At 34.5% G+C, this 15,330-nt stretch overlaps 3 protein-coding genes and 1 long non-coding RNA gene across 5 annotated transcripts in view; 3 read left to right on the top strand and 1 right to left on the bottom strand.

The window, feature by feature from the left end:
• Nucleotides 1-2,099: 2,099 nt before the first annotated feature.
• On the top strand, nucleotides 2,100-6,138 carry LOC129798426 (uncharacterized). Of its 2 annotated transcripts, XM_055841571.1 has the most exons (5): nucleotides 2,100-2,437; nucleotides 2,712-2,797; nucleotides 3,066-3,501; nucleotides 4,243-5,456; nucleotides 5,519-6,138. In XM_055841571.1, the coding sequence occupies exons 3-5, from the start codon at nucleotides 3,330-3,332 to the stop codon at nucleotides 6,005-6,007; spliced, it is 1,875 nt and encodes a 624-aa protein (XP_055697546.1). In that variant the 5' UTR covers nucleotides 2,100-2,437; nucleotides 2,712-2,797; nucleotides 3,066-3,329; the 3' UTR covers nucleotides 6,008-6,138. The 2 variants fall into 2 exon arrangements, with proteins under 2 accessions (XP_055697546.1, XP_055697547.1); XM_055841572.1 differs by lacking the exons at nucleotides 2,100-2,437; nucleotides 2,712-2,797; nucleotides 3,066-3,501 and adding an exon at nucleotides 4,086-4,170.
• Nucleotides 6,139-6,578: 440 nt separating this feature from the next.
• Nucleotides 6,579-15,330, top strand: part of LOC129798599 (protein YIPF1) — a gene marked incomplete at its 5' end in the record, with an annotated part of 12,545 nt that continues 3,793 nt past the window's right edge. The window contains one exon of the mRNA XM_055841863.1: nucleotides 6,579-6,943. Coding sequence (XP_055697838.1) covers nucleotides 6,579-6,943 — 365 coding nt within the window. The remainder of the gene's footprint in view (nucleotides 6,944-15,330) is intronic.
• Nucleotides 11,393-13,048, top strand: LOC129798428 (uncharacterized). The gene is made up of 3 exons (XR_008751419.1): nucleotides 11,393-11,627; nucleotides 12,768-12,914; nucleotides 12,986-13,048. It is a non-coding gene; the product is annotated as an uncharacterized LOC129798428 (long non-coding RNA).
• Nucleotides 12,532-14,379, bottom strand: LOC129798427 (L-dopachrome tautomerase yellow-f2-like). The gene is made up of 2 exons (XM_055841573.1): nucleotides 14,204-14,379; nucleotides 12,532-14,045 (listed from the first exon to the last, which is right to left on the bottom strand). The coding sequence occupies exons 1-2, from the start codon at nucleotides 14,337-14,339 to the stop codon at nucleotides 12,751-12,753; spliced, it is 1,431 nt and encodes a 476-aa protein (XP_055697548.1). The 5' UTR covers nucleotides 14,340-14,379; the 3' UTR covers nucleotides 12,532-12,750.

The raw sequence follows: 15,330 nt of genomic DNA, 5'->3' as shown, positions 1-15,330 counted from the left end.
ATTTTGTGGGACTTTCCATTTAAAACCATATTTTAAGTGTCTTTGTGGAGTAGAGGCAGTCAAATTGGCATCTGAGTGATTTCAAAGAGTTGTTATGGGAAAAATCAATTTTTTCACACTTAAACGGCAAAATCGGAGTGATAGCGTAGTCTGAGAAGAAAATGATTAATGGACGAAATGTAGAGACAAATGTGCTCTACAATTATGTCGAAGTAATCATCAAAATCGGTTCAGCGACAGTCGAGATAATTGAGGTTATGTGATATTGAAATTGGTTTTTCGACTGTGGCGCCCCTGGTGTTGGTCCCACGAAGTTCAAATATTCTAGAAAGTTGTAGCATTTGGTGAGATCTTTCGTTTAAGCCCTCACTCATCAAAATCGGTCACATAGAACCGGAGATATGATTTTTTGAATTTCGTGAACTTTGACCCTTCATATCTCCGGTTCTATTTTAACCACAGCGCACATTTGCACCATTTTGGAAACGTCTTAGACTGGACTACAACATACTAAAATTTCATTAACTTGCACAATGTCGTTTTTGAGAAAAGTGCAGCGCCACCTGTGGTGACTTTTTGAACTTCCATCTGAAAGTACTCATCGAGACGAAACCAAAAAGGTAAAATTTAGGCCGCTATGTTAGTTAGAACCGGAGATAGAGGCCGGTCAATGTTCGAACTTTGACCCCTTATAGCTCGGGTCAGGGATTTTAGATCGACTTAAGGTTTTTTTTGTTTGATAGGTATAATCAACGGCTACAACATACTAAAATTTCAGCCCGATGCACAATGGAATTTTTGAGTTATTTAACTTTTAAGATTTAAAAATTTTCTTTTTAATAATAGCGCCCCTAGCGGTGGTTTTATGAACTTGCGATGTTAGAAGGGGAAGTGGCATTTCATGAGAGCTTTCCAAAAAGCCCTCACTTTTTAAATTCTGACAATTAGAACCGAAGTTATGGCCATTTTAAGAAATTTTTTTTTGGACCCTTATAGCTCGGGTCAGGGGGGTCGGGGGACCTTAAGTTTGGTATTGATGGAAAGCTCTAAGGCCCAGCTATAACATACTAAAATTTGAGCCCGCTCGATGCCATAGGGGCGGAGCTATTGAGAAAACAAAAAAAGGGGGGTCTTCAAAATGGCGGAAGGAGGGGTGGGGGGTGGGGGGTCAATGCACCAAGTTGCAATTTTCACCCGATATATAACCTTTGCCGAAAACCGCAAGTCGATATCTTTTTTAGTTTAGGAGCTATTAAGCTCCAAAGAGCGGCCGGCCGGGAACGTAAATTAGCCACATATATATTCGTGATCAGGAAGTGCTGAAACACATTTTGGCCAAGTTTGAGGTCGATCGGACGACATGAAATTTTGTTAGGATTATAGTAGGTGAGATTGTTAAGAATCTCACCTAATAGGGTTTTAAATGGAAAGTCCCACTAAAAGACAACATTTCTTTGATATAGTTGAAGTTCAACAAATCACTACTTGAGGCACTCTGGATGAAAAAACAAGTTAAGGAACAAAAAACCTCGCTTATCTTGACTTCTGAGTAATCGATGAGATCATGTTCTATGGGAAAATTATAGAGAACATTCTGGTCTACATTTCACCCATATATCACTTTTCTGTCAGTTCATCCAAATCCTTGATATTTTGGTTTAAATACAAAATTTGTATAATTTCACGAATTTGATTCAAGATAACTGAATGGCGTCTCCCAACTTCAGCTCTAAATCGAATTTGCATACACTCCGAGTTGGCTCACGTTAAGAATCTCACCTACATAACCCGGTTAGGATTATCTGTCCCTTTTTGGTGAAGTTTTCCAAAAAAATATTTCACTAATGATATTATTTGATTAGTGGAATTATTTGAAGTATTCTCATGTGATTTTCATTGGGAAATTCGCTTAAGAATTGCGGTTTTTAGAGCAGATTTTTTTTCTTACCACTCGTACACTGTCCCCTCCAATGAATGTTAATCGATTTTTAATAAAACCTGAGGATTCCCCTATTTATAAATACATATTTTCATTGGATGAAAATGATGTCATCTAAGGGAAATGTATACGATGATTGGCTGAAAGTTGAAAAAGTGTGCGTAGGTCGATGAATTTGAGCCAGTCACGAGACTTGAGCTTCATAGAGGAGAACTCATTTTAACAGAAAGTCCGAGTGTACAAGACGTAAACTCTTCTCATAGTGCGTACATGGTAGTTAAATTTGAAAATTAAGTAATTATTGTGGAAATTTTCCTAAAGATTTTTGAAAATATTCAATTAAATATTCTCATCGGACAGTGATTCCGGCAAATCCCCTGATTTTGTGGCTTTTTTTGTGGTTCAAAGTTAACTGAGAATATTCTTCCTTTTATTTGTGAAAAGTGTAGTATAATGTTTTTAAAAGAAAGGGCGTTTTTCGAGTAAGAAACGCATTGAGTAAGTCAATATAAAATTTATTGAATTCTATAAAAAAGAAAGAAAAATCCTCTTCTAAGCGAAATCGAACATGAATTTCACAACAATATGACTGCCGCAATGACGTCATTATCGAGATTCCCCTCATCAGCTCGATATATACGAACTGTTGCTATCCCGTTCTATTATAATTTAACTGATAATGTGGGAATGAAATGCAAGAAATGATACAGCAATTTTTTTCTTTTTTGAAATAAAATGTGTTTTTAAATATTGTTTTTTTTTTTATTTGTAGGTTGAGAGATACAAATTCTCGGCTCACTTGTTGGCGCTGTCGCTAAAGGCTTTAAAATTTCATTAGAACTTAACGGCGGATTGTATGTAAGTGTCTAACAGGATTTAAGTATATAATTTGTGTAGAATCCCTTCCTTTCACTTCAATTCTCTTTATTTCTTCCCTTCACTCTTTACAACCTTCTTCTACGCCATATATCGTCTGGTCTCTCATTTCCCCTTCTATTCCTTTTGTTATAAATTCCACCCAATTGCCCTAACCTTACTTTTCACCCTATAATACCCATCCCATCTGGTATATACTACAATTTGAAAAAACAAACATTACATAATGCAATATTACCTTTCTTTTCAGTCCCGTTTAAAATGTCTCCCGTACAGTACGGAGTCAGCAGTTGCCCATCATGGCGAGAACTCATCCTCGGAAACACTGAAATCCTTGAAAGAGACACGCAGTATATGCCATTCGGCAATCAGTATCGATCACAATCAAGACAAATTTTTGCTTCAGCAGAAGGTCGATCAAGAGGAATTCTTCATAATACCAAGAGAGCACGGTTCAATAAATCCCTGGGCTCTGATAGTCCCAAAAAACGAATTAAACCCATTAAACCACTGTATGCAGGAAGATCATCTGAGTGCTCAGAGCCAAAATATGCATTTAACAGGATTGTCCAACATGGCGACGGATATGTCCATCAATTCCGCCGCCAAACCCGGTCTCCAAATATTCGATGTTTTGAATCCAGCCAATATAGGTGAAGCGCTGAATACACCGATTATGTGTAGAGGTATGATATTTAAATCTTTATTTATATTTTATGTCGTAGTACTGTAGGAAATTATTTTAGAAATTCATTTTATAAAATGATAAATTTAATTTAAAAGTTTCGATAGAGATCTATTTGAATTGCATGACAAGCCGTTGTGTATATTTAAAGTTTTAACTTAAATTCACATGTAGGACATTAGTAATAGTCGACTGACTGAGATAATTTTTTAAATCAGAATCTGTTCCCTATATATACACTCCAAAAGGGATAAAGAAGCTGCAAACCCTATTGCTATCCCAATCTAAATTGTACATGTTGTAACGTGTTCAGTATCGGCGCAAACATTCCAAGCAAAGGAAGAGCATGAGTGAGTCATGAATTGGACATGTTAAATCGTGTTCTGAAATATGCGGGAATATGTGTTAAAATACAATGATCAAAGATGATGGTATTGTGAAGGGGTAAATATTAGTTGTGTAGGTTATATGTAATGTGAAAAAGCAGTTTGTCTCTTTCTTGCAAATGAACTATTATAGCAACTGTTGAAAGAGAAAGAACTACCGGTTACTTTGGCGTATAAATAGCTTGAACAAGTGTTTCATTCGCTATTTGTCGATAAAACGTGAACGATATCGGGTTTGTTTTCCTAAAATAATTAGTTTTAATTAAACAATAATAACAGTAAAAGTAATAACAAAATTGTTTCCAAATTTGCAGTGGTTTCTGACTAATTTTTTTTGTCGTTTGTTTACAATATAGACGCTGAATTTAATTTTACGTCGATTTCTGAAGAAGAGTCGATCAATATTACAAGCAACACATCAACAACATCAACTCAACAAAAAAGGTCCGCAATAGGACACACGATCTTGGATAGTAAGGCGTCAACACAGTTTTGCAGTAACATCAAAGACGATACAAATACCCAACAAATGCTGTACCAGCAGAAATCTCTGGCAATGTCACCAAATCCGTGGGGGGAGTTATTTTTGGATTGTCCTGCGATGGAATATTCACCAATTGATCAGCATAGCCCAGAATCTCCAGTGAGTATGAAAAACTCACCATTGATGCCCCTGGGCTTATCTAACAATTGCGAGACATCATATTCGTGGTATGTCGATGGTGAAGAGCTAACGATGCCATTGTCACAAAAGGAAGAAACCATGTGTCTTGCCAATGCACATCTTCATATCAGTCAGTCACACAAGTCGCCCAGTGATCACTCATACTCTATATCAAGAGAAACAAAATTAAAACTGTGCGAGGATTCATATGATGATTTTGACGATGGTTATATTACAACGGACAATAGTGTACTTTACAGAGATACAATGGTCAGTGATGCTTCGAAAATTGTCAGTTTTATTGATGAGGATACCAATTTGGAGACAGTGAATAGCTACAATGAAATATTGATTAAGAAAGAAGAGGATACAGTAGATGATAATTATATGAAATCTGGAGAAGTTGATTTAAACAAATTGTACTGTGAGACAAAAGTAACTGATTCAGAATTGGACAGCATGGAAAGGTGCCAATCAGTGAAACGATTAAATGAAACTGTGGAAAGGATAAGCTGCTTATCTACTATCACGGATGATTTTAAATTGTGTAACCCAATAGAGGCGATCAACTTTATGATACCTGAAATTAAGGCACCTGCTATTGAAGAAGTTCAGTCTTTTGAATTAAGTGAGCAGAAACGAAGCGACGTTTCAAATTCAATTTCCACTGTACCTTTAAAGTTGACTATTACCAGGACAAGTAATAGGAAAGAAGAGAAAAAAAGCAACAGGATGCGACACTACAAGAGTGAACTTTCAAAACTGAATACTAATCCAGTACCTGCCAAAGTGAAATCTGTTTTAGATTATGAACAACAGCAGACGATGAATACCCCTGATATAATTGAGGAGACTCTAAATTTGGAGCAAAATGATTTTGACTTAATAAATTTCATTTGTAATCAGGTAAATTATTTTTTATCCTTACACAATATTCAATTGTAATGGTAAATTTTTCTGTTTCTCAGGAGATAGAGGGTACTACTGCACTTATTGCAACTCCTATTCCATCGCCAAAATCACCTGTAGATTTGCCAGACTCCCCTGCAACAGAAGCTTCTGTTTCGCCATCTGTATCAGAAAAATCCATTCAAAAACGAAAACGTTTGAGTGTAAGTTTATATGAGAATCCAAGCAGTGTACAATCCTATCAATCAAGTGTTGATGAACCACAACCGAAGAAAAAGCGTGGACGTCCACCAAAAACACATAGTTCACTACCCAGTCCGTCGCAGCTAGAAGGCTTGACAGAACAGGATTTGCGATATTGGGAAATGAGGAACAAGAACAACGAGGCATCTCGTAGATCACGACTTCACAGAAAGCAGAAGGAACAGAGTTTGGAGCAGGAAGCTGAGTCTCTGGTACGGCAACATCAGCATCTAGTAGCGATGGAGAATCGTTTGAAGGAAAAGGTGGCAAGATTAGAGATCAAACTGAAGGAAGCTATTCAGTAATACTTTAAAATGAAATTATTACGCATATTTTGGATAATGGCTAGCTATTACCATTTTTTAACTCAACATCTGTCATTTCTTAATTTAATGTAATTGATTTATATTATAAATAAATGTGCATTCATTTGAAACACCAAATTTTATATACTTGATATACATATAATATATAAATCATGGACGGACACTCCGCAGTCTAGGTAGGAGAAGGAAAAATCTAAAGGGAAAAATTCCGATAGAACTACATTCGAACAAAAATTATTAAAAGAACGTGACAAGGCAATGGAAAAACTTAAGAAAAAGTATGACAAGGAACACAAAAGAGATAAATCTTTACTTGAAATTCATCAAGATAAATTAAAAAAGAAGAAAAAGGTAAAATATAAATAGAATTGGTTTCATGGTTTTATTTTAATTTTTCTCAGTGTTTTTAGCTTAGATACAAAAAATATTGAATATTGCAACGGTTTTTTTTAGCCAAGACACAAACCTACATTCGGCTGACCTTCGGCCAGCTTGAGGGACTTTCCCCTTTTTTGGGTGGAATTCAGTGCATGTGTCAGATATAAAGTAAATAAGAAAAAATATTTACGTGTATGTGAAGAAGGAAGAAAACCATGTCACTGACTCAGATGAACTGTTGTCCTTCAAGGATTTCCCAACTACAACTACCCAGTCTAGCGGCATGGGAGGAATTGCGCAAATCAGCATCAATTCGCCAGAGAAGAACAGTAATTCAGGTATAAGGCAGGAAAGAGTTCTTGAAGAACTGATATACAGTGCTGATTCTGCGAGGTCCCGACCTCCAGAAGACGAAAATCCACCTGGTATTAAAAATTATTCCTTCTGGAGCATTAAGTACTATCAACAATTCTTCAATGTGGACACCTTCATGGTTATGGATAGAATTGCATCGGCAATAATTCCCAAGAGAGCTCCGTCGACATATCTCAAATCCCAAATTGATGCCAATCCAGAGGGGCAATTCACGAAATTAACCAGTCAAAATTTTGACTGGTTACTGCATGTTTTCTGTGAAGCGAATTTCGCCAACCCGGTAAAAGGTGCGTCTCCTCGCTAAAAATGGAGGGTGTACAAGGTTTTGGGTCTTGTACCTGCTGGAATTTCTGGGTGTACCAAGACAATTTCACCCGCCAGCTCGAGACCGGCGGGTACGATTTTTTTTACCAAAATCTTACGAAAAAGTTATTTATTTGCATTATTTCATTTAAGTAAAGATACCCAGACACAACAATAATAATAAAATATTGTATTTTAAAATTTTATAAACGTTAAATACTTCATGCGTTCTGAAAAATAGATTTTGGGAAAGTTCAGTGATTAAAGGAATTACTATTTAGGGATTTTAGAGGTCTTATATTGTTTATTTTAAAATTTTACATGCAATATTTCACCAAGCTAAGACTTCTACAATGATATTAAAAAAATTGTGATATCAAATTAACCTTCTCAAGACCACCACGTGTCAATAAATACACGCATCAAATATATTATATTTGCAACGTTTGAAGTACCATTTACCACGTTTAAGTACAAAATGAATCAAATTTTTATTACCAGAATAAATACAATTTTTCTGATGCTACTCCTGACTCTCGAGAGGTAATTGGTCTTTACAAACTTACAACATTTATCATAATTCTTAGAAAATATATGTGACGACATCTTTAATACCCAAATAATTTTTTAACATTCTAATATTTAAAGTTTAAATTGTATTTAGAATTTAAAACAAATTCAACGTTATTTTGGAAAAATGAATTAAAATATAAACAGTTATATTTGCACTAAACCAATATTGCTTTATTTCTTTTATTTGATATGAAGGATATGAAGCAATATAAGTAACACCATTCAATCTTCAACAAACTACACCAAAATATAAATTATATTGGTATTTGAATTAGAATTAGAATGCTTCTTCAAGTTCTATAAAATTATAACGACTCCCAATTTTAAATACGCGCCATAAATTACCTGCCAATTGCGTTTTGCCTACTTTTCGGCGAATAAAGACAGACTGAAAAATGCATTAATTAGGGTTATTTCACTTTTCGCCACACCAAATGTGTCTCCGCCATATTCGCCATCCAGTCAATTTTGACTGGTTATTTCGTAAATTGCCCCTCTGTTTTAATATTCGTGATGATGCCAGCACTTGGCAATTAAAATTATTAATTACGGATTTAAACGAATTTAAACGATATAATAAATCTTGAAAAAAAATGCTTTCAGAGTCTGCAATTATCTACAAGTAGAAAATAAAATTGAAGATTTGTGGAGAAATATTATTTTATTTATTTCGATGTAACCGGGCTTTTATTGCCATTTTGTACATTGTTCAGTTTACAAGTTTATTATTCAGTTTTACAATGTTTCGTGAAAAATGTCCATTCAGACGCTTCAACAATTTGCACCGGGCGGGACTCGAACTCACAACTGTGACAGTCGAGCCAGGGGTCACACCGCCCAAGAGCCGAACGCTCTTACCAATTGCACCACGGACCCCCTTTGTGGAGAAATAAGTTAATGTTAATTCTAAACCTTTTCGAAGTACTTCCTTCAGGGCTTCAAGAAACTTGGTGCAGCTGAAGAAAAGCTGTCTAAAGAGGAGCTTTCTTTAAAGTTAAAAGGGGACATGCATTTACATTTCTGTGATTTTCTTCTAGGTTGAATAGATAGACAATATTGAAAGGTAGGTAAACAATTATTTCAAGAGGAGAGCCAGCATGTTTGAAACACTTTTTTTATGTTTTGACTTTAAGACATTACAGTAGACTCTCACTCAATCGGCTCTTTTTCAATCGGGCGACAAATTTTGTTGACAATTTTCACGTTTAATTATGAAGCTAATTCGCTCAAATTCGTTGTAATTCTTCCTATTTTATCGTGATTCTTTATAATTGAGCACTTTTTGTAAAATTTACAAAGGCTTTGACGCTGAATTCTATCGCTAAACCGGATGACATTTTGCCCCATATTCCCGATTGAGAGAGAGTCTACTGTATATCCAAAACTGAGAAAATTATCTTTAAATATTGTATAGCGCTTTAGTATACTATAGACCAGTATAGACTTCATTAAAATAACTCGATTAGTGTTCTTGTCACATTTACTTAAATAATCAAAGAATAAACCACCGCATGTCAAACTACCCGCATCTCAAACATTTAGGCTCTACCTTGCTTTAAAAATATGTAATCAATTATTTTAAGGTACCCATTTAATCTTCACAAACTGTCCCACGAATGGCTTCAGAAACTTTTACTCGGAAAATTCTTGAATTGACTTCATTTAAATCAAGTGGGGAGCGTCCAAAAATGACTGGAAAGTGATTAGTATTAAACCACAAATATCCCCTCGAATCAACAAAGATTTGTAGTGGGTATAAAAGTTTTTCGGACTCAAACACCACACCAATATTATCCGGATTAAGTGGCTTATTCATATTCCAACATCTAATTCTGTATGAATTCATATCTGTATAAAAAACTACCCCATATGTGTAATCTACAGTTAACTTAACAGATTGACCATCACATCCTCGATATCCCATAATCCGGAAATCATCTTCCTTGTAATTTCTCGGGGCTTTCTTTCTGTTTTTGAGGATTCCTGTAGAAACGGCAAATTGAGCTGTACTTGCTCCTGTAATGTAAAAAGCTGTTCGATCTCCAAATTTGTCTGAATACCCTAAACCTATTGAAATAATTCCAAGAGGATTTTCGTATTTTAGCGTTCGATCAAATACGGCATGTGATTCAGCAGCAACTGGTAAAAATGTTTCATGATCAGTAAAAGCCCAAAATTCATCATTCTTGTAGTCATAAACCAACAAGTAATTGGCGTAAATATTGGTTATGTAAATAAAAAGGTCATCACAGGAATTTTTAGACTGATAGTCTAAAGTTATGAACATTAAACCAAAGGGCACTTTTTCAGATATTCGTTTTGGAATTTCAGCTCGGCGAGTTACTGTAAAATCTCGAGTTTCACACCCATCTATAGGCAAAGAAACTTCTACAAGTGCAGGATTTTGGATGATGTATGTTTCTGTTCCATAAAACGACAATATTCCTGTATCTATAAAGAAGACTCTATTACATTTCTCATCAACATTTACATGATAAACTGAAATGAGTCTAGGGCTATGATTCGGATTTATTGGTGCTGGAGAAGGTACTACCAAAGAAAGCCAACTTGGTTTTTCATAAACATGGTGAAATTCTGATTTGATTTCCAAAGATCGATACTCGTGTGTATTATTGTTAGGTCTGTACCAGTATCGCTTTTCTTTGCTTTCTTCCGGACCGCCGTCAAAATCTGACTCTTTAAGAGCATTTATTTCATAATTTGGAAAGCCCCAAATTTTAGGACTTGATCCTAGTTCGTAATCACTAACACAGAATGCTGCCAATGATGATGGAATACCAGGTCTCAGTCGACTAACAGTTATTAGCATTAATCCACTTCCCGGATGATACCCCATTCCCATCACGTCATTATTTTCCGGGATATAGTACCTGTAGGGCCCCACGTAAGAATTTTCTAAAAACAATTGCGCACTCAGTTACTGGATAATTATTCACAAAAATTATGTGAAATCTGTTTACCTGATTTTGGTAGATTTTCAAACTCAATTTTATTCCACTTGTAAACTTCTTCAACATAATAATGATTATTTCCTGAGGTAAAACAGAAGACGCAAAGGTATAAAAATAATTTATATAAGAGAGATTTCATTTTTCGAGTGTCTATTGGTACATAGCTGATCAAAAACTAATTTAAACTCTTTCTAAAAAGCGATCTTTTATACTTCCTGCAAGAATTTCTTGATTTTTGTTGTATATGTACATAAGAGACATAAATATCGAGACATAATACTAAATTAAATTCCTACAAAAATCGGGGATGAGGTGCTTAAAGCGACTTGTTCCATAAATTTAGAGAAATTTGCATATAAATTCGATAAAAATATTGTAAGAGATATCTGTTTCATAGTTGAATAGTTTCTTTTTTAGGTGTGATTCCTTCTAATCACACCTATTGTAATCCTCGGATTTTCTCAAATGCTCCGATCAAGCTGAAATTCACAGGGTATATGTTTTGAACATCCCTGATGCTGAAAATCATAAGCCGGCAATTTCGGGTCCGGCTGCCGTCCTGCCGGCCGTCCGGCCGTCCGTAGTACGCAATATCTCTGGTTTGGATAGAGATATCTTCACAATTTTTTTTAAATATGTCTACGCGCGCGTACGACGATTTCTGTGCTATTAGTTTTTTGAAAAACCGGTTCTAAATCTATCTATTTTTTATGTTTATGTTGTAGCCCAGAAAATTTAGACCAATTTAAAAAAAAATTTTAATTTTTCGCGGATTTTCGCGGTTTGCGTATTTTTTCGCGAATTTTCGCTGGGCACGAATTGTTTCGCTGATTTTCGCGGGGCGATTTTCAGACACTTTTATACATTTCTCATCCTATTTTTTCAATTTCAAGTGAAATTTTGCACATATCAAGCCTGAAAGATGCCCTAAATGGACGTAAAGTTTGAGGCCTCTATCTATCATAGTTTCCGAGATAATCTACTTTAAAGATTCTCAGGTACTTTTATACATTTCTCATCCAATTTTCCTTATTAATAGCGATAATAAGTTACATAAAATTTAAACGAAAGATGCATTATTTAATGTATAAATATCGCTAAAGTTTGCCACAATCCAAATTTGCAACGAAGGAATCACACCTCTATAAGCTGATCTAGGCTTATCACTGGCTTATAAAACGCGGGTGGCGAAAAGAACTAGCAGAATCAGCAGAATTCTTAATTCGGATTCAGAAATTGTGTCCCCAACATATGCTATTTTAGGTGAAAATCTATATAGTATCTGAGCCTCGACATATTGTTTTTTTTTATTATTATTATTATTATTAAGCCTAATGTTGGTTTTGAAGTTACTGAAACTTTGTGGACTTACATGATACAAAATTTTATAATTTGTTTTTAAACTTCAACCCAATAAACGCCTACATCTATATTATTCTACAACTCCAAATCATTAAATCAATAACAAAAATAATACCGGGGGACACCGATAAACGAAACAACCCCTCTATTTTTTGACCATCATTTTTTCTTTTAAAATATGCGTGTTTTATTTAGAGTTTGACCAAACAGAAACCAAAGATACTTATAAAAAAAAAACTTTATGACAATTCGAACCAGACACATAAAAGTCAAATTAACAAATTAATATCTACTTTGTCTGATTTTATTTTCCAATAACAAATTGACCACTAAGACCAAGGTGAAAGAAAGAATTCACATGTTAATCGTCAAAGTTAAGAAGAGTTACATAATACAAAAACCATTCCATTTACACTCTTATTTTTGGAAAATATTCTGCATCCACACGCCGAATTATGAAAAACCTGTAATTCTGATAAACTTTTTTGAACTTACTTGTGATACCAAGGAAAGAATTTTTCCCCAAATGAAAAGAAATCCTTTCCATTTATAAAAGCTCTTTATTGATATGTCCTCAACACTAAACCCTCATATCTTTTTAAAATTTTATTAAGAAGTATAAAGATTTTTATTTAGTTATTTTTACATTAAAAAGGCCCTCTGTGTTAGTAATTACTACACTTATGCAAAGATTTACAGTTTTCATCATCCTTTCGTTTAATATAATAGATTATTTTCATATTTGTAAATTTTTTTTTCTTAATTTTCACACACAGTTCCTCGAATTGCTTCATCAACTCTAATGCGGAAAACTCTGGTAGACACTTGATATGGATCTAAAGGTATATCTGACGCATATATGATTGGAGTATAGCTAGATTGGAACCACAAGTATCCTGCAGAATCTACAAATATTTGAATAGGTACGGTAAACTTTTCAAATTCATGAACAACACCAATGTTATCTGGATTAAGAGGCTTGTTAATATTCCAGCAGAGAATTTGATTCGATTGGAGTTGTGTATAAAACATCACTCCATAGGAATAATCAATTGCAGTTTTTACAGGTTGGTGATTACATCCTAGGTATCCCATGATACTAAAATCATCTGAATTAAAGCTAATATAGGAATTTGCCTTGTTCTTGAGTACTCTCGTGGAAACAGAGTATTGAGCTGTACCTGCTATCTTGGTGTAGAAAGCTGTACGGTCCCCATTAGTATCGGGAAATCCTAGAGCAACTGAAAACAACCCCAAATTTGCGTTGTAATTAAAATAATTATCAAACACAAAATATGATTCTGAGATAACTGGTTGGAAAGTTTGATGGTCAAATGTCCAAAAATCATCGTTCTTATAGTCATAAACCACCATGAAATTGTAAAAAGTGTTTGTAATGTAAACAAAGAGATCTTCACATGAATTGTCCGACTGATAATCCAAAGTAACTTGAGCAAATCCATTAGAAGCTCGCGCAGCTATGTGATCAGGTAAGACCGTACGTCTGAGAATAGGAAAATTACGAGTTTGACATCCGTTTGCTGGCAAATCAATTACCCAAAGAGCTGGTTTCTGAATAGAATAGGTTGCATTTTTATAATATTGTACTTGTCCATTATCCATGAAGAATACTCTATTACATCTTTCGTCAACCGTAATGTGGAATGTTGACACAATTCTTTCTAATGGCCTTCCATAAATTGACAAAGGCCTTATGCTTGAGAATCTATTATAAGGGTTATTATAGTAATATCCCACTGATGGACTGCGATCTCCTGGTTTGTTCCACACTCCTACTCCTCTCTCTTCTTCAGTTGGTATGGAGAAATCAGATGGTTGCAGGTCATTTATTTCGTAATTCGGAAATCCCCAGATTCTTGGACTTGATCCTAATTCATAATCACCAACACAAAAAGCTCCCAAATTAGTAGGAACTCCAGGTCTCAGGCGAAAAATGCTCACTATCATCAATCCACTAGCTGGATGATATCCAAGACTAGCAATATTGTTGTTTTCCGGTATGTAATACCGATAGGGTCCAATGTATGAATTTTCTATAGAAACAAATTGCAAAAAAATAAAAAAATATAAGGCCATTGAAATAAGGTATCATATGTTAAATTAAAAGAAAAGCATTTATTATTATGCCTTTGTGTCAATGATTCTCTATTAAAATTTTTTAGAGACTTTTACAATGTTTAAGATACATTACCTAGTTTTGGTAAATATTCATATTCAACTTTGGTCCACTTATACACTTCGTCTACATGGTGTCCATTCTTATAATAAAATTGGCCAGTAACTTGCAAAGCAAGAACACAAAGTCCTATTCCTAAAGTGATCTTCATCCTTAACCACACTACACTGCTCAAGTAAGAACAAACTAAAAATGACACTCTCTTTGCGTTCAAGATTGTCTTTTATACTGGATTTGATAGACTAATCCTGTTTTACAGGAATATAAAACAATATTGATTGGAAGTCCGTTCAATAAATTTTCCAGCACCTCCACTCCAACCCGATCTATTTTTTTTTTTACCAATATTCAAACATCACCAATATCTAGTTTTTAGATATACTCAGCAATATGCTAATTTTTTCCATGATTGCTTTTTAATTCGTTTTAAAGACAAATGTGAAAGAAAATTTCTCATTGTTCAGAATTTAACGAAACAAGAAATTTTGATAAATTTATTTATCAATATTCGCTAAATTTAATATATTATTTGATTAGCAAACTGGACTTTGTCATTTTACTGCTAGAAATCAAAGAGAGAGCAGTTATATATTTTTAAGGGGTTAGGTCAAAAAGACTGAAAAACATATCTTTAACTATATGTATGTATATGTATATGCATATCTTTAACTATTTTAAGTGCTCGAACTCCAAAAGAGAGCAGTTTTGACAATCGTGTTTTTTTTAACTTTTCTCCATCCTGGCTGCCAAACGGTAAGAGATATCAACTTCCAGTCTTCGATGACCCCTCCTCAAATAACATTATCTCAAACGTAACCTCTTTATTTTTCCCCCTCTCCTCTTATGCGTTCCCTACCCCCCAAAAATAGGTAAAAAAATGAGGTTTTTCTAACTTTGCAAAAAATTGGCCCTGGCGATTTCGTTCATTTTTGGAAATGTTTTGGAGGTAGTCCAGCTGAACATTTCGTTCTTTGACACCTATCTCCGGAAAAATGGCCATCTTGAATTATTCAAGATGGCCAATTAATTAAAAGGTTAAAGATATTTTGAAACTCTCTTCTTGAATAATTTTTAACTTCAAGATGGTATGTGGTTATTTATAGACAAATTTAATTCAACATTAATTAAATCGATTAATTCGA

Source organism: Phlebotomus papatasi, chromosome 1 (assembly GCF_024763615.1).
Source record: "Phlebotomus papatasi isolate M1 chromosome 1, Ppap_2.1, whole genome shotgun sequence".
NCBI classification, from domain to species: domain Eukaryota; kingdom Metazoa; phylum Arthropoda; class Insecta; order Diptera; family Psychodidae; genus Phlebotomus; species Phlebotomus papatasi.
This window is presented reverse-complemented; position numbering and strand designations above follow the sequence as displayed.